A 27,376-nucleotide genomic window follows, 5' to 3' on the forward strand; every position below is an offset into this window, starting at 1 on the left:
ACCTCTTGTCCCTGAGCAACACTGGGCAAGACCTTCTGTGAGCATCCCTGCTCCATCAGCATCGCTTCTCCCAGCACAGGGCTCTGTCCTCTCCAGAATCCTCCCCTCTGCCGTGGATGTCACTTCTTGGGCCTCTCCAGGCTGAGCAGGGAAACGGCTCTAGGTTCTTGGATGCTTTTGCAAGCACAAGAGGAAATGGGCACAAACTTGAACATAAGAAGTTCCACCTAAACATGAGGAGGAGCTTCTTCACTTTGAGGGTGGCAGAGCCCTGGCAGAGGCTGCCCAGGGAGGTGGTGGAGTCTCCTTCTCTGGAGACATTCAAACCCCACCTGGACACGTTCCTGTGGGACCTGCTCTGGGTGGCCCTGCTCTGGCAGGGGGTTGGACTGGATGATCTCCAGAAGTCCCTTCCAACCCCATATCATTCTGTGATTCTGTGATCAATAGAGCAAAAAGGTACCCAAGGACAGGAGCTGAGCACAGAGGCTCCCAATAGAGCAAAAAGGTGCCCAAGGACAGGAGCTGAGCACAGAGGCTCCACACGGCTCCCTGGGGAGAAGGTGCATGGAGGCAGCTCCAAGCCATGAGCAAGAGCCAGCGGGTGGCAACAGGCCCCGGCCAGGGATGTCACCCAGGGATGTCACCCCACTCCAGGACCCACCGGTCCCAGGTGTGACCACGCAAAGAAACATTTCACTCTCTTCTCCTGCTTCAGAAACAAGCACACATACCCAAAAACATTTCAACTCAACCCAGAAGGGGAAAAAAAAAAAAGCAACAAAGCTTGCTCTGAGTCAACAGAAAAGTTTTGTTTGTCCCCAGAATAACACCTATTGCTGTCACATGCGCTGGTTTGTTTGTTCCACCTTCTCTCTATATATGCGCGCAGTCAATCTAGGCAGTTTTTGGAAATAAAAATGTCATTTCATCAAGGAAAAGTCAAAACACATCTCTGTGCCAGAATATCTGCTCTTTTTTTATTTTTTTTTCCCTTTTCTTTTTTTTTTTCCCCCTGCTGAAACTCTCCTGACTTTGCCGTGAGTGTCCTGGACTTTCCAGGAAGGAGGGCAGCGCTGGGACACTGAGTCCAGGCGCCCCGACCCCGGGGACTGGCACAGCTCTGCTTGGCACCGGCCTGACACCCCGTGGGACACGGCTGGGGCTCCGCAGCCCTTCACACCCCCCCGCCTGCCCGCCCTCCTGGTCCTCAGCAGATGCCTCTCGGAGGAGCCTCACTTTTCAATCCGGCAATTTCCATATTTCCTGCCTCTGCAGCGACTCCCACCCGTGTCTCGGAGGCGTTTCGGTGAGGAGGGAGAGAGCAGCTTGAGCTGGAGCTCAGACAAGACGTCTCCGGGCTCTCTCCCTCCTCCGCACCCGGGTTGGGGCTCCAGCCCCCATCCCCGCCGGGGACTCCCCTCCGCCGAGACCCCAGGCACCACCAGCTCCAGGCTCCCCCCATCTCTTCGCCCTCCTCAAACTCCTGCAGCACTTTTGGGGTCTCAGGGGGCCGCCTTCACCCTAATGATCAATTTGTCAGAAACAGCCCCGTTTTCTGCAGCTGGCACTAACCTCCACAGCTTCGCGTCACGCCGCAGCAAGCCCCTTTTCAACTCAGAGAGAAATATTTTTAGCTTGGAGTCCAAACAGAGCCACGAAGCACAGCACAGTTAACCTTTGGCCACATCAGAAAAAATGACCATTTCTCACGATTTTGGTTCCTACTCTCTTAATTGGTTTCCAATTAAGGACCCCGCTTTGCCCCTCCGTTAACGACACCCGAGCTTCCTCCAGAGCCCTTTGAGCTGCTCACGGTGGTTATAAAAGAAGTTACAGCTCCAGGTTCAGCAGCATCCGCTGCTTCATGGATGGGATCAAAGAGCACAGCCCGTCTCTGACTCAGGATGATGACGCCACTTCGAGGGATGGCAGCGACCCTAAATGACCCAGCACAAGTCCCCGAGCCCTGTGCTGGGCTCAGGCTTCACTCCAAGGCTGGGTGAGCCCCTCCTGTCCCGGGGGAAGCAGCCCCTTGCTCAAGACACAGCCCTGGCCCAGCTTGTGTTTGTCCAAAAGCCATTAATTAGCAATCCCCTCCTCTAAATCCAGACCTGACCCAGCTACGAGAGATTTTGCACTTCCACGGGTACCAGGGAAAGGAGAACCTGCTCAAACCACTGGACAGTCATTCTCATTTCTTTTTCTCTCCTTCTTTTCCCTCGCTGAAAGCAAATGCGATAAACAGAGAACCAGACAATGACACTGCTGTTCAGCTGCCGCCTTATCAGCGCAGGAAATTGTCTCTTTCTTTAGATCCTCTGTTATTGCTATTTCTGTAATCCGCTGGGATCGGCAGGGATAAGAGGTTCTTTTGAGAAAAGGCTTGGGGGACTTGTTATAATAATATGCCACCTCCATGCAAAGTTGTAGGCACGAGGTAAAGGAAAATAAAATTTAAAAAAAAAGGAGATTTTTATCCACCTCCTCCAGACCGTGAGGCAGCCTTGGCCACAGGCTCAGATGGGGTCTGGCTGAGGTACCAGGCGGTGTTTGGACGTGTGGGTCTGCCCCGTGGCATCCTCAGGACTCCAGTGAAACTCCAGCTGTGCTCTACAGGGAGAACAAGGCTCCTGGCTTTTCTTCTCCCAGCTCTGCTGACCCTCCACAGAGCCCAGCGAGGAGTTGGTCCTGGCAGGGATGGAGCAAAGGCGAGGGATCTGTCCCTGCGATGGCCAGGGGACGCCCTGCTGAGCATCCCAGGCAGCACCGGCACCACCACAGGGTGATGCCAATGCCAACGGCCCTGGTTTTCATCCCAAGGACATGCTCAGAGCCAGATCCTCTGGTGCGGGCTGCCTAACACCACCTTTTGGACCTTTTTCTCCCCAGAACTGCAAACCAGCAGCTAAAGCATCGAGGCAGCGCTGAGCACCCGATTCCTTTGGGCGCATCCATCGTCCTTCAGGCGCCGCCTGGAGAGTGGCTCAGAGCTCCCAGCCCCCGGCAGCACAGCCCCCCTGAAACACCATCCAGCCCCTGGGACTGCTCAGCGGACGCCACGGCAGCGTCGGGCTTTGAGAAAGAGAGCTGCGTCCAAGGGGAGTTGGGAACATCACTTTTTCCGCCTCTAATCAGCTTGTTAGCAGCCTAATAACAGAGAAGCCCTGCACATTACAAACCCCCGAAGTGAGGCACAGCCTATTGTCGAATTGCTGCTTGACAGCCAGCTTTCGGCAGCCCTAAATTATCCCATGACAAGCTGCAGTGAAGAGGTGAGCAACCTTGCGCATAATCTACAATCATTATCATTTCCATCTTTATTACCCACAGTATGCTGAGCACATTAAGGAGGCTTTAAGGGAGCTTTTGTTTTGCAATAATTTCTTAAAAAACCTGCTTTCTTGTTAGTATCTCCCCTGCCATCTCATCAAAATGGAAATGCTGCAAAAGGCTCCATTTATTTCCTTTAATTCTCCTTCACACTTCCAGCCAGGGCGGGCTGGCTTGGTCGAGGCTTTTTGGCTGAGCCAAGGTTAAAGGTGCCTCTTCAGACCCGGCCTCCGCGAGCTCCAGGGTTTGATGCTCCGAGCAGGGACAGGTCTCCAGGACGTGCCTGAAACTCCGAGGTCCACAGCAAAAGAGCTCTCAGCAAACCACCTCCAGCCCTTTTGCAATAGGTGTTTCCCAAAGCCGTGCCTTCAGCAGCTCAGCAGCACGGGGGACACACTCGGGGGACATTATCCCAGTCGTGATGGGGCCGGAGCAGGAATTCGGGCAGTGGGTCACCCCGGGGATTCCCAGGGAACAGCAACACCAAGGTTTGTTTGTCACAGGCAGCTCTGGGCTGGCAGGCGTGAGCTGCTCGCATTTAACAGAAGCAGGATTCTTGTTTTGGCTGGCAGGCAGAGGGGATTTGGGTCTCATTCATGAGATTTTTTTTTCCTTCTTTGTTCTCTCTCCCTCTCACTTGAGCACGGAGCTTCCTCCGGGCTGGCCCCGCTCCCACGGGTACTGGCACTGGGACCACCCTCCACGCCAAGCCCGGGGGGCCGAGCAGGAGGAAGAGGAAGACAAACAGGTTGTTTTACAGCACAAATCCACCACGGCCTGGCCCCGTCTACGCCGCGTGTAACGTCGTGTTCGGAGTCGCAGGAGGATGCTCACACCCTGAGACCCACAGCTCCGTGCCACCCTGCCCGCCACAGCCCGGCCATTTGTCACCAGTGCCACGTTGCCAACCACACAGGTGTTAATGAAAATCACAGTGAAACAGTAATCAAATGAGAAGCCACAAGCTGCCACCCACCCCAGCACGGGAGGGGACATGCCAAGGGGTTGCTCTGCTCCCTCTCCTTTGCCCTTGCCCTCCGCTCCTGCCAGCTCTCAGGGATTTCGGAGGGCAGGTCCGTCTCTCCAGCCTCCAGCACTGACTCAGCACCAGGAAAAGGTCCGTTTTCCATCCAGAAATGGTGCTAATGACACCAGGCACCTGGACCTGCCCTGGGGACTCGTCCTCCCCCAGCCCACAGGGCAGCAGCCTCTGCCACCCACAGCTGCCCGGTCTGGAGAGGGGCAATGGGGACAACGGGGACAGCAAACCAGAGGGAGAGGAGGAAAATCCGGCTGGGCAGCACTTGGTCCCTTTTCCATCCAGAAATGGTGTTAATGACACCAGGCACCTGGACCTGCCCTGGGGACTCGTCCTCCCCCAGCCCACAGGGCAGCAGCCTCTGCCACCCACAGCTGCCCGGTCTGGAGAGGGGCAATGGGGACAACGGGGACAGCAAACCAGAGGGAGAGGAGGAAATGAAACAGGAAATCCAGGGAGGAAGGAGTGAGGAAAACCACAGAAAATGGGAAAAGGAAAACAGGGTTGAAGGCAGTGGTTTCTGCTCCCAAGTAAAGTAAGAGGTTTCCAAACCAACACTTCCCACCACGATTCCCAAGCCAGCAGGAGAGCAGAGAAGTGCCCTTCCTTGCTTTAGGACACACCAGCCCCTTGCAGCCCCCTTCCTTGCAGCCCACAGGGCCACCAGCCAGACCTCTCCCCTCCTCCCTTACCTTTTCCGCCGACTGCGATGTCCCAAAAAATATAGGGATGAAGGCTAACCACACAATGCAAGTAGTGTACATGGTGAACCCGATGGGTTTGGCTTCATTAAAGGTCTCCGGGACCCCGCGGGTCTTAATAGCGTACACAGTGCAGGTGACCATGAGAAGCATGCTGTACCCGAGCAAACAGATGAGGGAGAGGTCCGAAATGTCACATTTGAGGATGCCCCGGGCAAAGTGGGGGTTTGTAGTCCGCTGGTCCTCGTAGTCAATGACAGAGTGGGACGGGTCCACGATGAACCAGATGCAGACGCCCACGAGCTGCAGCGAGATGAGGCTGAAGGTGATGACCAGCTGGGAAGCGGGGCTGATGAACCGGGGGGCGCTCACTGACTTCTTGCCCTGCTCGAAGATGCGGTAGATGCGGTTGGTCTTGGTGAGCAGGGCGGCGTAGCTGATGCTCATGCCGAGCCCCAGGAAGATGCGGCGCAAGGAGCACGTGCTCAGATCGGGCTCGGCGATCATGAGGAAGGTGGTGGCGTAGCAGAGGAAGATGCCCGTCAGCAGGACATAGCTCAGCTCCCGCCCCGACGCCTTGACGATGGGCGTATCGTTGTAGCGCACGAAGGTGACCACCACAAAGAGGGTAGCGATGATGCCCACGATGGCGATGAAGACGGGCACCACGGCCCAGGGCGAGCTCCACTCCAGCTTGATGATGGGGATGGGGGTGCAGCTGGTGTGGTTCTCGTTGGGCCGCTCGTTGAAGTGGCAGCGCTTGCAGTGGAACTCGTCCAGCTGGTACTGGTAGCCGTCGCAGCGCTCGCAGTGCCAGCAGCAGGGAATGCCCTTCACCAGCTTCTTCCTCTCGCCCGGCTTGCAGGGCAGGCTGCAGATGGAGCTGGGGAGCTGGCTCCCACCCCCTGGCCACAGCATGTTCTCCACCTGCGGGGCGAGATGGCACCAGTCCCACTGACGCTCGAGCTGGGCATCTGTCAGGTATCCCTGGGGCATGGGGGGATGGTGTACCCCTGCTCACCCCCTGATCCAGCCCCTTGCCCCATCAGTACATCCCATGAAGGACCCCAGCCCAACCCAGCATGGGAATAGGGAGGCACTGAAGCTCTCCATCGGCCTTTTGGGAAGATTCAACACCAAAAACCCAAACCAAAGTCCCTCCTTCCCTGGAAAAATCCCCTCTGCTCTCTTCTGGCTTCTCCTTCCCTTACCAGAGCTGCAAAGTCGGATGCCCAGAGCCCGTGGGGTATGGTCACACGTGCTGATGGTGGGTCACCATGGCTGAACCACAAGTGTGTACTCGGGGGACACCCTTCCCTCTGACTCCCCACAGATTTGGCTGCCTAACTGCGCCCATGGGCTCCCTAACTTTGCACCCATGGGCCCTCTGGCTCCCAGCCAGGTTTGCTACACCCTACGTGGCCTCGATAGGTGCAGGAGAAACCTGCAGGACCTTCCCCTTGGCACGGCCACGTTGCTGGCACCAGCCAGCCCCCAGCCTTACTTTTAGGTGGAGGTGGTCGGTCCATTGCCCGATGACTTTGTACTCAGGAGTGGAGTTCCTGATCTGGTACTGGTAGATGTCGTAACGCCCCGGCGCGTCTCCGTTCTCGTTGAACGTCACGGGAGTCCCAGCGATGCCTGGAAGAGAGGGAGGGCTCAGCACCCACAGCACGGGGTGTCAAAGGGGGCTCTGGTTTGATGCTCCCCCCTTGGCGTGAGGTTTCTCCCTGCCGGGGGTGCCACAAGCTGCCAGGATGATGCCAGGGCAGGCACAGGGTGGAGGAAGCAATTGGGGAAAAGAAAACCAATCCCAACCCCAAACTGGTGCAAGGACCTTACAGATGCTCCCCCCTTGGCGTGAGGTTTCTCCCTGCCGGGGGTGCCACAAGCTGCCAGGATGATGCCAGGGCAGGCACAGGGTGGAGGAAGCAATTGGGGAAAAGAAAACCAATCCCAACCCCAAACTGGTGCAAGGACCTTACAGTATGAACCCAGCGACCCCGCAGGAGGCAGAGCTCACTGGGTGATGGCAGACACCGAGTGCTGTTACACCAGCCAGGTTACTGCTTCTTTTAAGAAAGGGGTGGGGGAGGGAGGGGGAGGAAGCAGCTTTAAAGCTAAATCAAGTGAACTGTGCAGATAAACACTAATGAAAGAAAGGAAGAGAAAAACCAAGCAAGAAGGAAAAATAAATAAAAGAGACATTGCAGGGGAGATCACAGAGTGGAGATAAATAGGAGTAATAAGGAGGACAAGACAGAAAATGTTTATTAAGGAGAGAGAGCAGAGCAAAAGATGCATTTCCAAGGGAGACCTGGAGATGGACGAGGACACAGCGTGTGATTCAGTGGGACCTCTGCCAGCCCTGAGCCGGAGGTGGCAGGGGGGAGGACAGCAGGGCGAGGGCAGGATCGCTGCCGGGTTACCCTCCAAAGGCTCCCAGGAGATGTAGAAGCTCAGACCTCCTCCTCCTCTGCTGATCTGCTGCAAAACCACCCATTCTTTCCACCCAGCATTTGCAGCACGGCGGGTGCCAACCAGTAACACGAATAAATCATGTGTGCTGCTGTATGGCCCATAATGGGGACAACCTGAGACACCCAGCCCCATGGAGCCCTTCCTCCCCACGCCCCTGGGGACGGACAGACCTGAGAAGTTGACGTTGCGGATGTACTTGAGCAGCTCCACGCCGTCCACAGGGTCCATCCTGGGGCACAGCCCCACCTTGCCGGGGCAGAGGTTCTTGTGCATGTTGTGCAGAGCGTGTCCCATGGCGTAGACGGCGTCGATGACAAACTGGACCTTGCCTTCCTGCTCGTAGGAGGAGTCCTGGCCGATCCGCTCTCGGTCTGCGGGTACACGTACAGCAGGGATGTCACCTCCCTGCCATCCCCGCGGGGACACTTCTGCTGCAGCCAAACCCTTGCAAACAAGCCCACTCTGGACTGAAGCTGCTGGAATCTCCAACCCCACTCCCAAAACTACAAACCCATCAGCCAGCCGGGGCACCTCTGTCCCAGCGAGAGGTTTATGGGGTTCTTGAGCTGGCCTCTGTGGGCAGGAGGAGGGTGACGTGCAGCCAAGAAAAACTTTCAAGGGGGAAATACCCAATAAACCTCCCTGGAATGTAGTTCTCAATTTGTGGGTGCTGGCACCCAGCTGTGCTTCAAGAAGCCCTTGGGATATCATGTCCCAGTGCCATGGGACATCCCCGTGCTCCCAGGTAGGACGCAGGCTGGGCTGTGATTGATGTCCCATCCTCACCCCCGTGGGCTGACCTCCTTCATCTGGCCAGGAGCCACCACCGACTCCGTGTCTATCAGCGGTGTCAGGGGACCACCCAGGCAGCATCCATCACTGGCTGCGTGTCCTCCATCACTGGCTCTATGTCCTCCATCACATTCCTGAAGCCTCCTGTCACCCTGTTCCCCTCGTCACCACCTGCCACCCACCCACCCCACTGACCCCACAGCCCTCGGCAGCCTCCCCGGCCACCCCAGCTTGCAGGATCCTGCAAGGATCTGGTAATTACCAGTGACAGCTGCCTGCCTCTACTGTCATAACCGCCCTTAATGGGGCTAGAAACATGTTAATCATTTAGCAAAAGACACCGATTAATGTAGCACGCTGTTAATTACAGCTAAGAAAGAGTCTCCCATGGGGCGACGCCGCGTCGGAGAGCCATGGCCTCTGCACCTCCATCACAGCCTCTGCGGCACGGCCGGGCACCCCGCCAGGCCACTGCTCCTGCAGCACCAGCCAAAGGCAAGGAGGGTTCCTCAGGGAGCCCAAGGCACTGCCTTTACCCTCCGGAGAGGCAGAGGCATCCTAGAAAGCCATCCAAAGGTTTCCAAAATTAATTCCGGCTCCACCGATGCTCCATGACGCAAGGTGGGGTTTTACAGTGACTGCAGGGGACCGGGGCACGGAGCCTGTGCAGGGGGACACGGGGACAGAGAAGGCAGAGACGGGCTGGGGACACTGATCCCCTCCCTCCACGCTGCAGGAAGGTGGGATGAAGGCAGCGCTGGACGCGGAGCAGGTCTCTGCCCAGCGGGGACATCCCTGGGCCGGGACAGAGAGAGGAACGTGCCACTGACAAGACACTAAAGCAAATTGATAGCGAACTGACCAACGAGAAAAGATGATATCAAGGAGGCGAATTTATAGCCCATCCTTCAAAGTTATAAAAATGCTTTTGGACTACGTGGAGATTACTCATGCGAAACCCGTCAAGTTATCCTTTCTTCCACCTTATTGACAAGGGCTATTAATCTTCTCCCTCAACTTTGGGCCTTTCCCTGCGTTCATCTCTCAAGGCACAGACAAGCCACTCTATCTTGTCAAGATAATTACCCATTAAAAAAGAAAAGGGTGTAAGAGACTGTCCGGGAAGCTGAGCCCACAGGAGTGTCCCAGCCCCACTGCCACCCTGCAGCGACCACTGAGCCCAGGGGACACACGGGACCCAGGACTCATCCCTTCCCGGCTCCTTGGCTTCCTCACAGGCGCCTCAAATCCCACACAGGTCCCAGCAAGTAAAATACAACCCTCTGTGCTAACACAGCCTGCGGAGGCTGGATTTTTCCTCCCAAACATCCCTCTGGCTTGCAGTGAGCGGCATCAGCCCAGTGCGGTGGGAGAAGCCCCCTGCCCCAAGCCCCAGCTGCTTTTTCCAGGCGGGAATTCTGCTGGTGCACAGAGGCTCAACACGGAGCAGAAAGCCGAGGCTCCTTCCCATCATGACGACAATAAATCTCCGACAAACTCGCAGCAGATTAAGGCCGCAAACGGGATGTGACCCCGCTGATTATAATAGCAGGGTCGTGCATCATTCTACAGGGCTGGTAATTAATTTTCAAGTGCGTGATGAGCTTCCGCGGGCACCCCTCGGAGGACGGACGCTGGTATCTTCTCGAGCGGTGGATGAGACGGGATTAGCATCAATTCCCATCACATCGCCGGCGCCGGCTTTCGGCAGGAGTTAATCAAAATCACTCACAGAGCAGCTCCAGAAAGCTGGGGGACAGTGTCACCTCTGAATCCCCAAATCTCATGGGTGCTGGGTGCTCATCGCCACACATTTGGGCTGGTTGAGCCCCTACGGGGAGCGGGGACTGTCCCCCCACGAGGGATGCTTGCTCCAAAGGGCTCTCTGCAACGAGGGCTTGAGCTGCCCTTGCAGTGAGGCACTGCCCTGGCAGTGCCCCGCTCCAAAGGGCTCTCTGCACCGAGGGCTTGAGCTGCCCTTGCAGCGAGGCTGGCAGTGCCCGTTTGGAGAGCTGGTGGATCCGAAGGAAAACCAAGCAGAGGACATTGCCAGGATGCTCCTGCCCGCTCAGACCTGGCCTCGGTCAACAGGAGCCTTTTATCATCTTAACAACCAGGCGAGCAGTGCAAATCCTCCCCCGTTGGCCCGGCTGGGGCACGCTGTGCTGGAAAATAGCCAGTGCACAAAAAAATCCAACCCCATACTAAGAAGAGACTGGTGAGAAGCAAAACAAAAAGGGAAAAGAATATGAAGAATCACAAATAAAGAAGGAAAATCAAATAAAAGCTCCTCTCCCCTCCGCCCACGTTGCTGCTCTGCATCTATCCGCAGAGGTGAGAGCGCAGAGAAATCCCCAGCCCTGCTTCAAAGCAGAGTTACCATCCAGCCCTGCTAAACGAAGGCCATTAATTAGCTCTTCTGGAAAAAAAGAGCAGCCCACAGGGCCTTGGAGCATCCTGCTGTCCCCGAGTGGATCACGGTGGGGGACACAGCCCCAAGCTGTGCCCCATCCTCCTGCCCCTGTCTCTCCATCAGCTCCTCCGCCTCCACCCCAGCACCTCTCCGTCTGCATCCGTACGTGTGTGAATTGTTAAGGAAGAGGGGGCTGGCAGGATCCTTTCCAGCAGGAGCCGGGGCTGGCTGTCCCCCAGGAACCTCCCAGGAGGGTCCCCCAACCCGGGAGAGCTGGGGACGCAGCCCGGTGGAGGGAGCTTGGAGGTGAGGAAGGATGCTGAGGAGATCCTGCTGCAAAAGCAACTGGGAGACAGGTCCTGGCCCGATCCTGGTCCCAGCAGGACAAACTGGGGATGGAGCACGCAGATCCTGATGGGTGCTAGGGATGGTCTTGGGGTTCATGTGGGCAGCTGCCAGTGAGAATCACCCCAAAACCTGGTGCCCATCTCAGCCCTCACCCATCACCTTCCTCCCAGCTCTCCCGTATATGAAAGGAGCCATGAGCTGCCTGTTCAGTGGTGGGACCCTTCAGTTTGGTTTTGGGGATGCAAAAGCCAGTATTTCTCTGTGGTTTTGGGGCTGTACCCAAACCTGAAGCTCATGGGGAAAGTCGGTACGATTCCTTCTATGAAACAGCCCCAAACAGGACATTTGCATAAGCCGAGCAGAGCACAGGAGCTCACGGATCTGCACAGGCAGGTTATTTGCTTCATGGTGCGTTATTTCCCCTCTCCGTTTATCTGCCAAGCAAGCGTTCAGGAGATAATTCATTTGCTGACAAATTCAGATAATTTAAAGACAGTTCCTAGGACATTTTCCATGCCATGGTTTCAGCTGCCTCCACTAATACCTTGGCCCTGAAATATTGGTTGTTTAAATGCTACATTAGTATGAAGATGAAGAGATCAACGATCTGCAGGACCTGCTCATGCATTTCTTGGTGCCGGGGGATTTTTTGATGCAACCGGGAACGATAAGAAACTCTCGGTTACCCAAGGCCATGCCCACAGGCAAGTTCTCTTGCTGCTTGCCAAGTTCACACCTACGCATTGGCCACGAGACTACTTGGAGAAGCTGGAAAGCCTTTGCGGGGACAAAGAGTTGTCCCCAAGTCATCATTTAGGGATTGCCTGCAAGGGAGAGGATGTGGAAGCACCATCCCCCTCATCCTCAGCGGTGAAATGGGGGGAAAAAAACCTCCACCCTTAATGATCAAACTTTCCAGGCACGGCCGGGTCCATCCTCCTGCTGGCACAGCACGGCTGCCACAGACATCCCTCCCAAGGGGACAGGGGGACGCGCAAATGTCCCCAAGTCCTGCCACGTGGCAGGCTGCGAGCTGCCGCCTCGTTATCTGTCTTCAGCCGGTGCCAGGCAGGCTCTAAATCTCTCCCATCTCTCAGTAAACATGTCACCTCCTCGAGCCTCCAACCATCACCTCGGCAGCAGCGCTGTCAGCAAGACAGATCCCCTGGTCGCCTTGTTTACTGCCTTAATCCCTACAAGTCTCTTTTAGCTGGAAATGGCTAAAAACGCACAGTGTGGGGATGAGGAGGGGACCTGGGATGGGGCTCTGCTGGGATGAGGTTCCCTGCCAGGAGTGGCACAGGGGGCACATCGGCACTTTGCAAGGAGACACGGGCAAACCCTGCTCCAGCACGTGTCCTGGGGTGATCCTCACCTCCCCTGCACCCTCCCGTGGGGCAGCACCCTCCCTCCCAGCATGGGCACGAGCCACATCCTGACCCCACGCTATCAACTGGCCACATTGCTCTGCAACCACCTCTTCTAGCCCGAGCAGGTGACAGAGGAGCTGTTTGCAAGGGAGCAAGGACACGCTGGTGGCTTCACGCCTTCCATGGGACCGTGGTGCTTCTGCCAAGCACACAATGAGAAAGAGGGTCACTTTGAGGGTGACGGAGGCCTGGAAGACGCTGCCCAGAGAAGGTATGGAGTCTCCTTCTCTGGAGATATTCCAGACCCACCTGGACATGTTCCTGTGGGACCTGCTCTGGGTGACCCTGGCAGTGTGTTGGACTGGATGGTCCAGAGGCCCCTTCCAGCCCCTGCCATTCTGTGACTCTGTGAAGAAGCAGTTGTCCAAGCGCTGCGAAAAAATGCCGAATTCAGTCCCAAATCCCCCAATCCTGGCTGGTTTTGTGCCCACAGAAGACAAGGCCAAGGGAAAGGAGAAGTGCAAGGAGCGTGCGTGAGAGGGAGAGCCCCGGGAGCTCTGCACGGGGACGGTGCCTTTGCACGCACACACAACCCACGCAGGCTCCACAGGCCTCCTGGAGCACACACAGCACAGCAGGGTGCACAAAAGCATTTTTTGGGCAATTCTCCAGTCCAGTTTTAAGCCAGCCACCACCATCACAAGCCCAGCAGACACCCGAGTGCCTGCACAGGCGAGCGGCTCCGCATCACCCAGGTTGCCCTCATCGCCCACGTTCCCCACGCTGCAGAAACTCCGGCATTTCGCCAGCCTTCCCCAAATTCCCACCTGGCTTTGATGTTTAGTCCAAAAAAACCATAAATAAACCACACTCACAACCCAGCCACAAGCCCACAGCCTCCCCACAGCTCTTACTGGTGCACTTCTTGATGCTGCTGCCCTTCTTCAGCGCGTGCCGGCTCAGCTTGCAGTGGAAATTTTCCTCCCAAAACTCAGCGAACCAGATGTTTCGGCGGTTGTTGTCCAGCGTCCTGCTGGAGAAGTAGCGGTCGAAACCTGCCCGGGGAAGAGGGGACAAATCTCTGGGATGGCAGAGAGATGCTTAACGTGGCCCAAAAAACTCCCCAGGCAGAGGGGAAGGAGGGTCTCATGAGCGATGGGGTGTAGGGACACAAAAAAGCGCGGTGGGTTTGTGCCCCAGCTGCCACCTGGGCAAAGCTGCAGCTGGAAAACCCACTCAGGAAAGACCCATTACAAAATACAGTGCCTTTCACAGCCAAAACCTTGCAGAAAGGGGATGCCATCGGGAGGGGACAGCCAACCCAGGGGGAAACTGAGGGAACCCACCGAGCACAGCCCTACCTTTGACGGAGACCCGCTTGGGCAGGATGGTGACGGAGCCCTCGGCCACCTCCTCCAGGTGCAGGACGGGGGAGATTTTGGAGCCCCAGCTGTCGGAGCCCATCCAGATGAAGTGGCCCGTCTGGTTCGCCCTCTTGGCCGCCTCCAGCACCCTTCTGCAGAGAGAAGCAACAGGCGCTGGCACTCGCCAGGGCACTGGTTTTGTGTCCAGCCCCATAGAAGTGGAGATACTGGCACAGGGAAGGGCTCAGCGTTGTTTCCATCTCCTGCTCCGGGCACTCAGCTGGCACCGTGCACAACCCAGTCCGTAGGGACACGTGAGACCCAACCGTGGTGCTCAGCTCCCACACCCTCCATCCTCCCCAGCCCGGGCACACAGGCTGCTTCTCTCACCTCATTTGCATATTTGCTGACTAGTAATTGAATTTCCCCCTTAATTACCCAACATTAGGAAAAAAAAAAAGAGAAATCAGGTTATGCCGCAGCAGGCAGGAAAAGCAGCAGCACTGGAGAGCACGCGTGGGCTCCCAGCTCCGATCAGCATTGCCAGGCACGGGAGAGATCCAGCCAGTGCTGCCAGTGCCCAGGCGAGAGCTAAACTGGGCTCTGCTGGGCTGAACTGGGGAGCTGAGCAGCAGTGGGGAGGCGGAGACGCCATCCATCCTGCCGAGCATCCCTCATGGTGGCCAGACACTCAGCTTCACACACTCACATGCTCCAACAGCATCAACCAGTTCAGAAAATCTCGGTAGTGGATGGGACATTTCCCGGATCCGACCCCTCCGGGCTCCCTTTTCCCAGAGCTCCCCGTCCCCTCGGGGGCTCCTGTGTGTCCCCAGCCCCGTGGGAGCGGAGCCCAGGGCAGCTTCCTCTCCCCAGCTCCCCGTGCAGCGAGGAGGCAGGTTTGTGACTCACCCCCCGCCGTCGGGAGCTGATCATTTCAAGTCCAGATGGTGTTTGAAACGCGTAATAAGGAAATAAAATAAAAACAAGCAGAGAGTGGAGACAAGAGAGGAAGAGGCAGGCGTGCTGCGGGAGCCGCAGGGCCAGCGAGCAGCCGGGGAGCCGTGCCGGCTGCTCCGTGCTCATCCCAGGTCGCCCCAAGCTCCTGGGGGGTCAGTAAATCCCACATTCCTGCTCCGAGCACAAGCAGCATCTCCAGCTGCCCCCGGTCTTTGTGCGGGGCAGGATCTCCCTGGGGCAAAATGGAGGGTATTCCCGTAAAATTGGTGATTTACACCCGATCTGAGCGGGGCAGGAATTCCATCCAGGCAGGAATTCCATCCAGGATGATCTTTCACGGCCCTGCACAGCATCTTCCCGGCTCCGGAGCCCAAGCCAACGTGAGGGTGGGGATCACAGCAGTCCCCATGTCCTGGGGGACAATCCACGCTTACCCGGCACAAGGTGGGTGTGCATCAGCCGCCGATCATGGGATGTAATCCCATTCGGGTGGATAAATGTTTACAAACCCCAGTTAATGGGGCTTGCCATTTACACAGCGAGGTAAATCCCCCGTTTCTCACCACACGCCCGCGTAAATGTCAGGTTTGCAGACATTTCTATTAAGGAAGGAAAAAAAGAAACTCGGAGCGTTTGCACATCTGATGTAAACTGATTTAAAATCGCAGTTTACCCACATTTACATAATGTTTGCTGATTAATAAATTAGATACTTAGGAAATCAGGGGTAGTTCCATGTGAATCATTCTGCTCCATAAACAACGGGAGCTGCAAGATGTCTCTTCGCCTGCGGAGCAGCTCATCACCTCCATGCACGGCCTGGCCGGGCAGGCAGGGTGGCAAGGGGGGAGTCCCCAAAAGACCCCCCTAGACTCATTCATCTTCCAGGCTGGAGGCTGATGCTGCACAGCAGAGCAGAACCAGCGCCTGGATCCTGCTCAGCGAGGCCCCACGCCAGCTCTGAGCCACCCGTGAGCGGCGTGAAGCAGCCGGGTTGTGACAGCGGGGGTTTCCAAAGCCAAGAGAAAGCGGATTTTTTTCCTCGTTTGAGCGCTGTGTCGCTGTGAGTTGATGGCAGCAACGTGCCAGGCGGCCAAGCTGGAGTCAGCTCTGGTGGGTCCCCACAGCAGACATGTCCGTGCCACGCTGCGAGGAGCATCCTCTCCCCACCATAGAGGTGTCTGAGCCACGCTGCGAGGAGAATCCTCTCCCCACGACAGATGTGTCCGTGCCACGCTGCGTGACACACCTGCACCACGTTGCAGACACATCCACACGCTGCAGGCACAGTTGGCTCCCACTGCAGTGCCCAGCTCCTGTCTCAGCATCCCGCATCCCCAGCCAGCAGCACACACAGAGCACGCGTTCAGCCTCGGTGGGGATGCCCTGAAGTGCATTCACACACACACACACACCCCCAATTCTCCCCTCCCAGCCAGGCTGGCCCCTCCGCACCTGATATCGTCCTCGTTAGCGAAGATGATGACGGCCCGTGCGTGGGAGGTCTCCAGGAGGCGGCGGATGATCTTGTCAAACTCTCCTGGCTTGGGCTCCCGTGGGATCTTGACGGACTGGGCCACGCACACCCCCCCTGTGGCACAGAGACCTGGCACTGAGACACCCCCGCCAGTCCCCGGCTCCCAGGGACAGCCCCTCTCCCAGAGCTCCTCAGCCCCGCAACAGGCAAATGGGGGGCTCCCAAACTCAGCTGCACTCCCACCCCAGTGAGGGGCTCAGCACCGTGTCACCTCCCATGGCATGGTGCCACCCCCCACAGACCACTGCCCCAGAGCCCCCTTGGCTGCCACCGGCCCCCCCAGGGCACGCACTCGAGCTCTCCCCTTACACCTCCTCTCCCAGGTCACTGCCATCCTCCTTCCTCTCCCCAAAAGCTCAGCCCTTCTGCGCCACCTTCCCCCCGATCCCACCACCTTCCCCCCATCCTGCAGCTCCGTAGCTCCTCTCCACCTTCCACCCACTCCTCTCGGTACCTGTCACCTCGACCACAACCACATCACCCCGTGTCCCCCCCCAACAGACACCCTGTCCCATCCTGGAGGCTCGGAGGGGGTTTTCCAGCCAGTTCCAAGCAGCAGCCCCTCCCCAGCCCAGGACTGGGTTTGCCGTTGGGACACGCAACAGCCAAATTCTGGTAAAAAGAGCCCATGGGAAGAGGAGAGGATGGGCTGCAGCCCCGGCATGAGCCCGTCATCCCAAGACAGCACCCTGGCCCTGCAAAAGCTTTTATTCCCATCCCCGCGGCACCGGCCGAGGTCCCAGCCCAGTTTTCCACGGGGCAACTGCAAAAGCAGCTAATTAAAATTAAAAGAGACAAGCGGAAGCTGGCGATTGGAAGAGTCCCCACGCAGGGCTGCTGGGCTCCCAGCCTCCAGCTCTGAAAAGCCTGAGCCCTCCTGCTCCTGCATTTTTGCAGATGCCAATAAAGAGAGAGACGGGAGAGAAAATTAAACATTGCGGGACCTCCTGGATGTAATTGATGGTCTCAATTTGCATAGTAAATGACACGGCTGATACCTCGCCTGCCACTAAAAGATCCCCGCTTAAGCAAAGGTCAGAGTAATTAGCACACGGTGGCAGGGAGAGATTTCCCAGCTCATGGCCCTGGAGAGGAGCAGGGGCAGGATGGGGACAGGGACCGAGGTGGAGGCCTCAGGGATGGGAGGGTTCGCTCCCTCCTGCCCAGCTGGAGGAAAATTGGGGTAATTTGGCCCTTTGCAGCTTAATGACTGAGGGGTAGGGGGGATCTGGTGGGTGCCGAGCAGCAGCGAGGGAGGTCGCAGGGATGGGGATAACAGCATCCCCCAGCAGACCCCCGCAGGCTGGGGGGGCTTCACCCGCCCCCAGCACCCCAGCCATGGAGAGGGGGGGGGTTTATCAGGGTTTGTTGGGTTTTTTTTCCTCTACAGTAAGAAATTGGGCCAATTCGCTGTTTGTTTCCCATATGGGGAGCCAGATGGATGGAGAGGAGGGAGTTGGATAAACAGGCTCCCGGACAGACAGATCAGCCAGGCAGGACGGGCGGCAGCAGGCAGCGCCGGCAGGACGGGCACGTCCCTGCCCGGGGGGCACTCAGCCCCCCCAGCGCCACCGAGCCCCCGGCACCGCCGAGCCCCCCAACAGGCCAGGATGGCACCGGCCGCGCTGCCAGAGAGCAGGGCTCCGGCTCAGGAGCCAGGGCAGCTTAATTACAGTTTCCATGGCAATAAAAAGCGAAAACACAACAAAAGCAGCAGTTTGCAAACACGAGAGCCTTCCAAAAGCCCTGGCACAGTCGGGTGGGCATACACACGCAAGGGGGCTGGCACACGCACGCACCCACATGCCACCGGGCACCAACACTGCGAGGATCCTGTGCTCTGCTCCAGGCTCACAGGAGCATGGGAAGGAAGGTACACGCCATGACACACGTCCCACCATGATGTGTGTCCCTGCACGTGTGGGTGTCCCCGAGCGTGTGGCACAGGGACACTGGGGGAACTGGGCACACAGCACCAGCCCCTTCCCAGCACGGCCTGAGCAAACCCAGCTTTGATACCAGCAAGGCTTAGCGTTGGGGTCCTCCACCAGTGTTTTATTCCCCTCGCCCTGAGCAGCCACCTTGAGCATCCCCAGGACGTGGCCTTGGGTGAGCTGATGGCAGGGCCCGTCTTCTCGCAGGCATGGGAAGGGGGGGAGGCAGAGGAGATGGGCCCATAAATAAATAAGAAAAGAGACTAAATCGATGGCAATTCAGAAATGACCAAGTTACTCAGCAGCTCTGTTAAATCAAACTAACGAGGAATGTAACAAAAATGGGATACAGGCAATTAGGACGTAATGAAGCCCTTATTAGCACAGGGGATGGAGAGCACGGAGCACACGAGGGGGACAGAGCCAGGCCAGCGGGAGGGGAAAGAGGTGATGGGACCCAAAAAAGTGGCTGAATGCTGGGAGAAAACCGTCTCAAGGATGGACACAGATATCTGCAACCCCTGTCTGCACCGCCTGGGCCCTACAGTTTACTCCAGCTCATTTGGACTCTCCAGGCTTAAAAATAGCACAAAACTAGCCCAGCTGAAAGCTCTCAGGGGGTCGGGGAGCCCCACTTTCCCACAGCACCCTCCTCCAGCCCATGCACCAATGTTGACAGCACTGCCTGACGTTTTTATCCTTCTTAATTAATGAAATCTTTTTAATAATGAAAAAAAAGAGGTCGGGGGGTCAGGGGCAGGTGGCTGGGGTGGGCAGAGCTGCGCGTTTCGGGGCAGCCCCACTCACCTCCAGCAGCCCTGGCTCTCAGCCCCTGCATTATTCATGGCCCCCGGGCGCCCCGGCGAGCAGGGGGGGTTTGCCAAGCGATGCTCCTACCGCCTTCGCACAAAAATCTATTTAGTCAAAACACTCCTTTAAAGCAAGAAATCAAAGCGAGGAGGCGGCGGCGACGGGGAGGAGGCGGCTGCTCTCCCTCCTCCTGCGGATCACTCCCTGACCTGGGCCAGGGTCTGGCTCTGGGAGGAGGCAGGAGGTGATAATGAGGACCCCTTCCCTCTTCCAGCTTTGGAAAAGGACCAAAGAGGAGCAGGAAAAGTGGGGAAAGCCTCCAGGACTGGGGCACCATCCCACCACCAGCTGCTGGACACAGCTTGGAGACCTGCAGCCAATGTAAGGATGCTGAGATGAGATCCAGTGCACACCATCCCTGCCGGATGGCAGCACAGGATGCAGGGCGTTTGCAGCAAAAAATACCCTTCAAAACCCAACTCCAAGCCCATTTCCAAACCTCCCACGGGCTGGGGCAGCAACCAGGTACCCAGAGCTGCAGCCCCAGGGTCCGGGAGCACCTGGAGCAGGTTTTGGTTCCTGGCCCAAGCCCCCGCAGCGGTGGCAGCCCGGTCCCACGGAGGCAGAGCCAGCAGCTTTGCAGGGAGGCTGCTGCAAGAGCCAAGGATGAAATATTCAGCAGCCGCATCCGGGGAAGCGGAGACCGACGGGGAGGGTGAAATGGTGGGGAGGTAATTAGGGGGGGTGGCCAAGCGTGCCCGGCACTGCCGCTCGCAGCCCGTTCTCTGCCGCCTGCCAGAGCTGCTGTAACGAGCCACCCCGGTTAACGGGCAGCAGCCACCCCGTCTCACCCAGGCAGAGATGCTCATCCCCCAGCAAACAACCCACCCCCTGCCAGGGGTCCCCCTGTGGGGACGTGTCTGCACCCGAGTCCCACCTCAGCCCCAGAGGCAAAATCACGGGGGGCTGCACCCAGCGCCACCCAACAGCCCCACGCACCCACCCCAACCCTGCAAAACTTGCCTGCCGGCACATCACCCCCACCCCGGGCAGGGCAAACTGGGAGCAAACTGGGAGCAAACCGCTGCCTGCACCATCCTCAAGCCCACGGCCGCATCCCTCCCACTGGCATCACCCCCAGCCCGGCGGGATCTCAGCCTCCCCCCCCCAGCATCCCCCCAGCTCCGCCGGCTGCTCACCAGGGGCCCCGGGGACTCTCCTCATTAAGGTGGGGTTAACGCGTGTTGTCAAACACAGGTCAGGGTTTAATCTCCACCATTACGGGCTCGGTGGGAGCGCAGCTGCTCTGGGAAGCGCGATGCTGAAGTGCCCTCTTGATTGCAGGTAGATAATAAGCTTTTTGCTGGCGCTCCCGTACACCATCAATCAGGGAGGGCTCTGCCGGGGCTCCCCGCGGAGCCGGCGGCTGCGAAGCACTGGGTGAGCAGGGGTCCAGCTCAGCCACACTGGGAACAGTCACACACATGTCCCCCCCACCACGATGTGCTCCCCGGGTGGGCAGCCCCGGGCACCCCGAGGAGGGGCTGGGGCTCTGCACAGCCCTGCTTCTGTGATGGGCACCTACACGGCTCCCCTGCGAGCCCCTGGCCTCCCCTGCCTAACCCCAGCCACCTAATGAGATTCCCAAGCCCAGAGTCTTAATTGGCGAGCGGCTGGCTGCTCCCCTGCCCCAGGATTCATTATTCATGTCACTTCAAAGCCTCCAGGAGCCAACTCATTAGAGGAGAAGTCATTAGGGACAGGGCTCTGTGGCCTCGCAGAGGCAAAGCCCCTGGTGCCACCCCAGGACCGGTGCACGTTGCTCTAATCACAGAGCAGGGGTTGTCCTGCACAGGTCAGGGTTTGCACCGTCCATCCATCCACCCACCCGTCCATCTGTCCACCCATCCATCCTCAACACCACAGCAACAAGTGGCTTTGCAGTCTGGAGAAGGCTCCCCACACCCCATGGGCACCACACACAAGCCAGGCTGGAGATGATGATGGGGAAAGGGCCCTGTGCCACAGCAGGAACCAGCGACGTGTCCCAGGTCCCATCACACGGCTCTAAACCCTCCTTCGTTGTGGCAGAGCCCTAATGAGAGCAATACCCACATCATCCAGCACGAAGGCTGCATATCCCACCCGTCCCAGCCCCACTGCTGGCAAAGCACCTCTGCTACCCTCTCGGGTGTGCTTGGGGACACCAACCTGCCTTTGTGACCCAAAACCAGCCCCAATGCATCCCCTGGTGCAGCCAGTGACCCAAAACCAGCCCCAACGCATCCCCTGGTGTGGCCAGTGACCCAAAACCAGCCCCAACACATCCCCTGGTGCAGCCGTATCTCCTTGTGCACCTCACTGCAAGGTGGGCATCTCTCCCCTTCCCTCCTGGGCATGCAGGGCAGGCAGTAATGGCAGCTCCCCAAGCCCCATGTTTTCACAGCCCTGTCCCCCCCCGGGGGTGGCGGGTCCCTCTCGGTGCCCCGGGCCCCGCATCACGCGTCCCCGTCACCGCAGGCTCCTGGCACTTGCCGCCTGCCTCGTCCCTGGAACCGGCTCAACTGCTGCCGCTCTTCAGTGTTTTGAAATCTCATCAGACATTATGAATCTGAGCAATTTGCGCCTGCTTTTCAGCTGCCTGCCTTGCCGGGCTAAAGCAGTAATTAATGAATTTGCAATGGGGAAAAGAAGTGGGGGGGAGTGGAAAGCAAGTCTTCAGCTCAAACCCAGGGCCTCTGGCGGGATGCCAGGGAGCAGAAAATTCAAGTTTCTCACTTAGGTAATAACACCACAGTGTCCATGGGAAGGATCTTCTGCTAAAGACCTAAAGAGGGGCTCAGGTGAGTCAAGCCCCCCCAGCTCCTGCAGCCCCTCTGCGGGTGAGCTGCTCCCTGGCCTCTTTCTCCTGCCCCCTCACCCTCCTCCAGCCCTGAACGGAGAAGAGACTTGGGGATTTGGGGGGATGTTTCTAGCAAGATGTTGCAGTCTTTCCCCCATCTACTGCTCTGCAAAGGGAGCATCACTCTGCAGTCAGAGTTTATTCTCTGCAGCAGAGACCCCCACCCATCCCAAGACTCCAGGAGCTGGGGCTTGATGTGCCAGATGAGCCCTGAAAGCTTTTCCCTTCATTTATCATAATGATTTAGCTCGTCCCCCCTAATCTCTGCTTCACCGATCCCCTGGGGTGAGATGGGAGACCCAGCCCTATCTGAGGCTGGACCTTGCTGGGAGCTCCACAGAGCCACCAGTGTTTGCCTGGCACGACCCATCCCGGGTCACCACCCCACGGGCACCCCCCGAACACCCACGGAAAATATTAGAGAGCAAGATATCGACTCGGGCTGCCTCCAAAGCCCAGGTTTGGGCTCCGAGCCAGAGACTCAACCACAACTAATAGCTCCTCTTTGTCCGGCCCCGCTCGCCTCCCTCCCCGCTCCCCCCACACAAAGGGAGCGCTGGAGACAGGAAAAGAGGGAGCAGAGTGAAGAGCAGCATTATTTACAGACAGATTTCAGAGAGCCCTGGGGGCTGGAGGGAGCATTTTCCCAGCCCAGCAGCCCCAGTCCAGCTCTGGCTCTCCCCAGTCTCAGCCCGCAGGACACTTTGCATTCCCAGCTTGAGGGCAGGGAAAGTTTTTAGGTGGGGAAACTGAGGCACAACTCCCTTCAGGCTCTATTGGGTTACACACTGTGGACAGTAGCAAAAAGAAGTGGTGGGGGAGAAAGAAATAGGAAAATATCCCAGGAAATGGATTCTGCCTTCAAGACAGAAAGGTTTCTGCCTTCAAGGAGCCTGAAAGAGTTTCAGGACCCAAAGTGGTGCTGGCAGCAGAGCCTCAATGACCAGACCTGTCCCTCCAGCACAAAGAGGCACCACATCCAGCAAGAGCTGGGCGCTGATTTTTAGGCAGGGGATGGGATGACAGAGACCAGCACAGAAACTCAGGGGATCAGTATTTTGGGATTTTGTCCCATGGGTGCCAGGGACCTTTCCTGAGCCACGTTGTGAGAGGACTTGCTCAGAGATTGCCCCGGGGGGAGAAGAGACGCCACCACCCTCAGCGTTATCAGCCAGAAAACACCCGCAGGAAAAGAGTCACCCAAACCCAGCCTTCCCGCAGAGCTGGGACTCTTCAGGCTCTCGGCGTCGTGCCACAGAAACACACGCAGCTCCGTGGCGGCTGCTGAATGGGAGGATTTGGCTGGAGCACCGAGACGCTGGCAGCAGATCCCAGCCCTCCAGTGAGCGGCGGTAATTGAGTGCTGACTGCGCAGGAACCGCCGTCCTGGGGGGGATGATGGGGAGCGGGATGGCCAGCCCTGCTCTGTCCTGGGGGGGTGACAGGGAGCGGGATGGCCAGCCCTGCTCTGTCCTGCTGCTCGTCACACCTCCTGCCACGGGGTGAAGGTCACTCACTCTCACTCCTCCACACTTTGATGGAGGGGGAAACTCCCTGCAAACAGCACTGGGGTGTCCCGGGGAGAGGGGGTACCCACCAGCACCATCCTCCCACCCATCCCGGCCGTCCCACGGGGATGGCATCCACTGGGCACAGGATGGGACAGTCCCCAAGGCCAGCAAATAACCAGGGTTCACAACCTCCAGGTTTGAGTAGACAAATCTGCTGCAAAGTCATATTTGATGCTCGTTGATGCCTTAAGACATGGGAGCGGCTTTTTGGGGGTGACATCCTGATGCATCAACCAAAAGTAATGAACCCAGCTAAAACCAGAAAGACAGCCATGAATGTCACATGGGGATGAACAAATGCATCACAAATATGTATCAGCCTCTTAACTAAAAATATAGAAAACTCAGCCAAGGATGAAACAATGCGGGGGGGTGGGGGCAGAAATGACAGAGTAAAATTGATCCAGACACATGACTAAGGAGTCCTGCGTTCGGCTGGAAATATTACCCTCTTCACAAAACCAAGCGCTGCACATTCCGACGCGCGCCATAACGTGCTGCGCTCACCAGCTAAATTACATCAGCATAAATCTAATACTTCATCCCCAAGAGCTCGGCGGCAGCAGAGATGTCAGCGCACGCGGAGCCAAAGGGCTGCGGAGGGGTCTGTCCGTCCAACGAAACACCATGGGTCAGGGCCGTGGGGGGACCCCGCACCAGACGGGATGGGGACACCCGCTGACACCCACTGCCTTTGCAGGAGGCTTTGGGGGAGCACTTAAAACACTTAAATATGGCCAAAGGAAACTCATCCTTTGCAGACACAGCATCTTTGCAGTGCCAGCACCCAAAAAAACCTTCACTCACAAATAAGGACTCTCCAGCCATTGGTGCCACCACCAGCAATCGCCAGGGGCCAACAGTGTAATTGCCAGAGTAATTGCAATATGTAGGACATAATGGCCCACCCATGTCTGTCTCGGTAGCCCAGGGCCAGCCCCAGCTGCAGGAATAACCTGTCCCCAGGGTGAGTTTCTTCCCCCCCCACCAGTGGAGGGGTCGGTTTGTGCCTCGAGCAGAAACACTTTCCACCGCAACAGCGACGGCTTTAACACGAGGCTTCACTAAAAATTGAAACTGAAGGTCAAGTAGATAATGCATCAGAAAGCAAACAGCTTGAATGCTAACTGCTAACTACAGCAATGAGCATTATTGCCTGATGGAAATAAAACCCGACTCTGAAGGCTCCAGGCTTGGCATGAAAAATGAAGCGCAGCGCCGTTCCGCAGGAGAGCGGGGAGATGCTCGCCCCGATCCCAGGGTCGATTGGCTCTTTCCCCCCAGCATAAATACCCCGGTACGGGTAAATTACACCACTTGGCAAACTGCTGACCAGCCCAACACGGAGGCCAGATCCTGAGCCAGCCTGCAGCTCTTTTACATCCCTTGGACAGGCTGGAGGTGCCTTGAAGCAGCAATAAATCCCAGGACTCTGCACCCAGAGAGAGGCAAACAAGAGCCAGGTGTAGACAGACAGGCTAAAAAAGAAGGGGAGGGATCCTTCACCCCTTCCCAGCAGCTCTGCACTGGTGTTAAGGTATTTGGTGGTTTTATGGGGGAAGACTGAAAGGTGAAGCAGGCACAGCCCGGCTCTTCCTTCCAGCCCTGCAGTTGCCACCGCAGGGGACAAGGCTGGGGGATCTTCAAATAAAAAAAGGGTTAGAAAAAGCACATTGTTGGTCCAACCACGCCATTATTCACGGCTGCAGAGCTACCTTCCATGGGTGGAGGACCGCGGCTGACCCCCAGCAATGGGGGGTGGGGGGATGCTTTAGGGAGCAGCTCGGAGCCCAGCCACCCCCCAAGGGAGAGCTGCTTCCCCAGGCCCCGCTCGGGCTGAGGATGTACCACGGCTCCTGCAAACAAGCGTTTTGCGCGAGCAGAGCAGCAGCGTTACCGCTGATAACGCACGGGCTGCACTTACGCCGCCGTTATACCGCAATTACAGTGGAATTATGCTTTTTGATAACTAAATTATCACTAATGCACATAATCGTCGGGTTATGTGGATACACAAATTACAGGACTGCCTCAGCCCCAGATTAATACGCGTGCATTTCGACTCCATGTACACTCGTTTACTCTGCAATTACGCCGTCATATCATTAACCATCTGGTTAGAGGAATTTGCGGTAACCACAGGTATCTCAAAGAAGAAGTGCTCGTGCTGCAGTGGGACCACCAGTCACGACAACTGCTCTTTACTGGTGCTTAATGGAGGAGGAGTGTGGGTTCGAATCGTGCCCGTGCATCAGCCCCCTCCTCCCGGCCACGTGCAGCCCGGCACCGGGACCCCCAGGGGAGCAGCGGCCGGGGACGGGGTGGCAGAGCATCCTCTGGCAGCACTTGCTGCAGGATAAGGGCACAACAGGGCCAGGCATGGGCTAACGAAGCTGCTTAACCCAGTATTCTTGTCACCTCCCCGTGTCACCCAGCTGTCCCATCAGCCCTGCTCTGGCCATCCCGTGGGGCAGGACCTGCCAGCACGCAGTGGGCAAGGAAACTCCCTTGTTTTGGGGTGGAAAAAGACTTGAGAGAATTCAAAAAATGCCCCTCCACCCCCACAAAAGGCAGCTTTCCCTTATTCTTCCTGTATTCAGATGGGAAGCTCATTATCACCAGTAGCCAGATGGGGCTGCTGTTAGCATTACAAACCCCAGTTGGGTTAGCGGCGAAGCTGTTAATGGAGCCATCAAGGCAGCCCTTTGCTCACAGCCCTTCCATGGGGCACCCCATTTCCCAGGACACCCCATCCCACAGGGTACCCCACCTCACAGGGCAACCCATCCCATGGATCACCCCATCCAGCTTCTCCAGACCCACCAGGCACCCAGACCTCCCCTTCTGCAGCCCCCCATGTCCCCCCCAGCCACTCATGTCCCCCCCGTCACACGCAGACACAACCCTGGCACCGCTCACACCCGCACCCCCGTCACAGGGTGCACAGGCAGCACGTCCCACGGCCCCCCCATACAACAAGCATCGCCCCCGCCTACTCCGAAGCATCCCCACGCGCTCCTCCTCGCAAAAACCACAGCCCCGTGAAAATATTCTGCTTTTCAAGTTAAAATCCTGAAGAGCAGATTCCAGGTTGAATCCCCAGATGGGTTTCTCTGCATATTAAAAGCACAGCCGGTTCCCAGTGCCAGGGCGCGCGCGCGAGACAGAATTAACGCTGTTCCTATTTATAGGGCTTTGATTAGGAGCTCGTCACCTAGAAGTTTTTTATTCCCTTTATCCATTTATAAGGCCATAACACAGTTTGACTAGCTCCAGATCGGCTGGTGTCCCACCGATTTTGCCAGAACTTAATGTGCCATTCAGATACAGTTAAGCCAGTAATAGGCAGCAGCCTGCGCGCGGCAGGGCTTTAACTGCCTCAGAAAACACTCTTTAGCTCCCATCTCACCCCGAGAACGTGGTGCTGCGGAGGCAAAGCAACGTCAGGGTGAGGAGGGACCCCAGCGCCGTGCCATGGGCTGTCAGGGTGCCTCTGGGCTCACCCACAACAGCAGCACCCAGAGGTTCTCTCCATCCCAGCCGGTCCCGGGGTGGATGCTCGGCCACCAGCGGGTCCCCACGAGCTCCTCCGCCCCTCCCCAGGCTGCTAATCCCCCCTAAGCAGCCCAGCGCTCCCGTCAGCAAAACGCTTTCTGGCTCCAAACAAATCCTCCCAAAGAGTTTTGCTGAGCACAGACTTCCCGCCTGTCCAAAGCCTATAGACAAGTTAAAGCACCTGCCTTCGGGGATAATTCCGCTAAAATTGGGCGAAGCGCACGTTGGTGCCAACTTTATTTTCTGTTAAAACCTGGGAGTATTTG

General features: G+C 57.4%; 1 protein-coding gene across 2 annotated transcripts in view; it reads right to left on the reverse strand.

Annotated features, from left to right (window-relative positions):
• LOC106894806 (metabotropic glutamate receptor 4) overlaps positions 1-27,376 on the reverse strand; it is a 53,170-nt gene that overhangs the window by 6,465 nt on the left and 19,329 nt on the right. For both annotated transcript variants that reach the window (XM_014953736.1, XM_014953737.1), the window contains exons 4-9: positions 16,257-16,392; positions 13,839-13,993; positions 13,392-13,532; positions 7,725-7,925; positions 6,578-6,714; positions 5,065-6,000 (exon numbers count right to left, since the gene is read on the reverse strand). In XM_014953736.1, coding sequence (XP_014809222.1) covers positions 5,065-6,000; positions 6,578-6,714; positions 7,725-7,925; positions 13,392-13,532; positions 13,839-13,993; positions 16,257-16,392 — 1,706 coding nt within the window. The remainder of the gene's footprint in view (positions 1-5,064; positions 6,001-6,577; positions 6,715-7,724; positions 7,926-13,391; positions 13,533-13,838; positions 13,994-16,256; positions 16,393-27,376) is intronic.

Source organism: Calidris pugnax, unplaced genomic scaffold, assembly GCF_001431845.1.
Source record: "Calidris pugnax isolate Ruff unplaced genomic scaffold, ASM143184v1 scaffold245, whole genome shotgun sequence".
Taxonomy (NCBI): domain Eukaryota; kingdom Metazoa; phylum Chordata; class Aves; order Charadriiformes; family Scolopacidae; genus Calidris; species Calidris pugnax.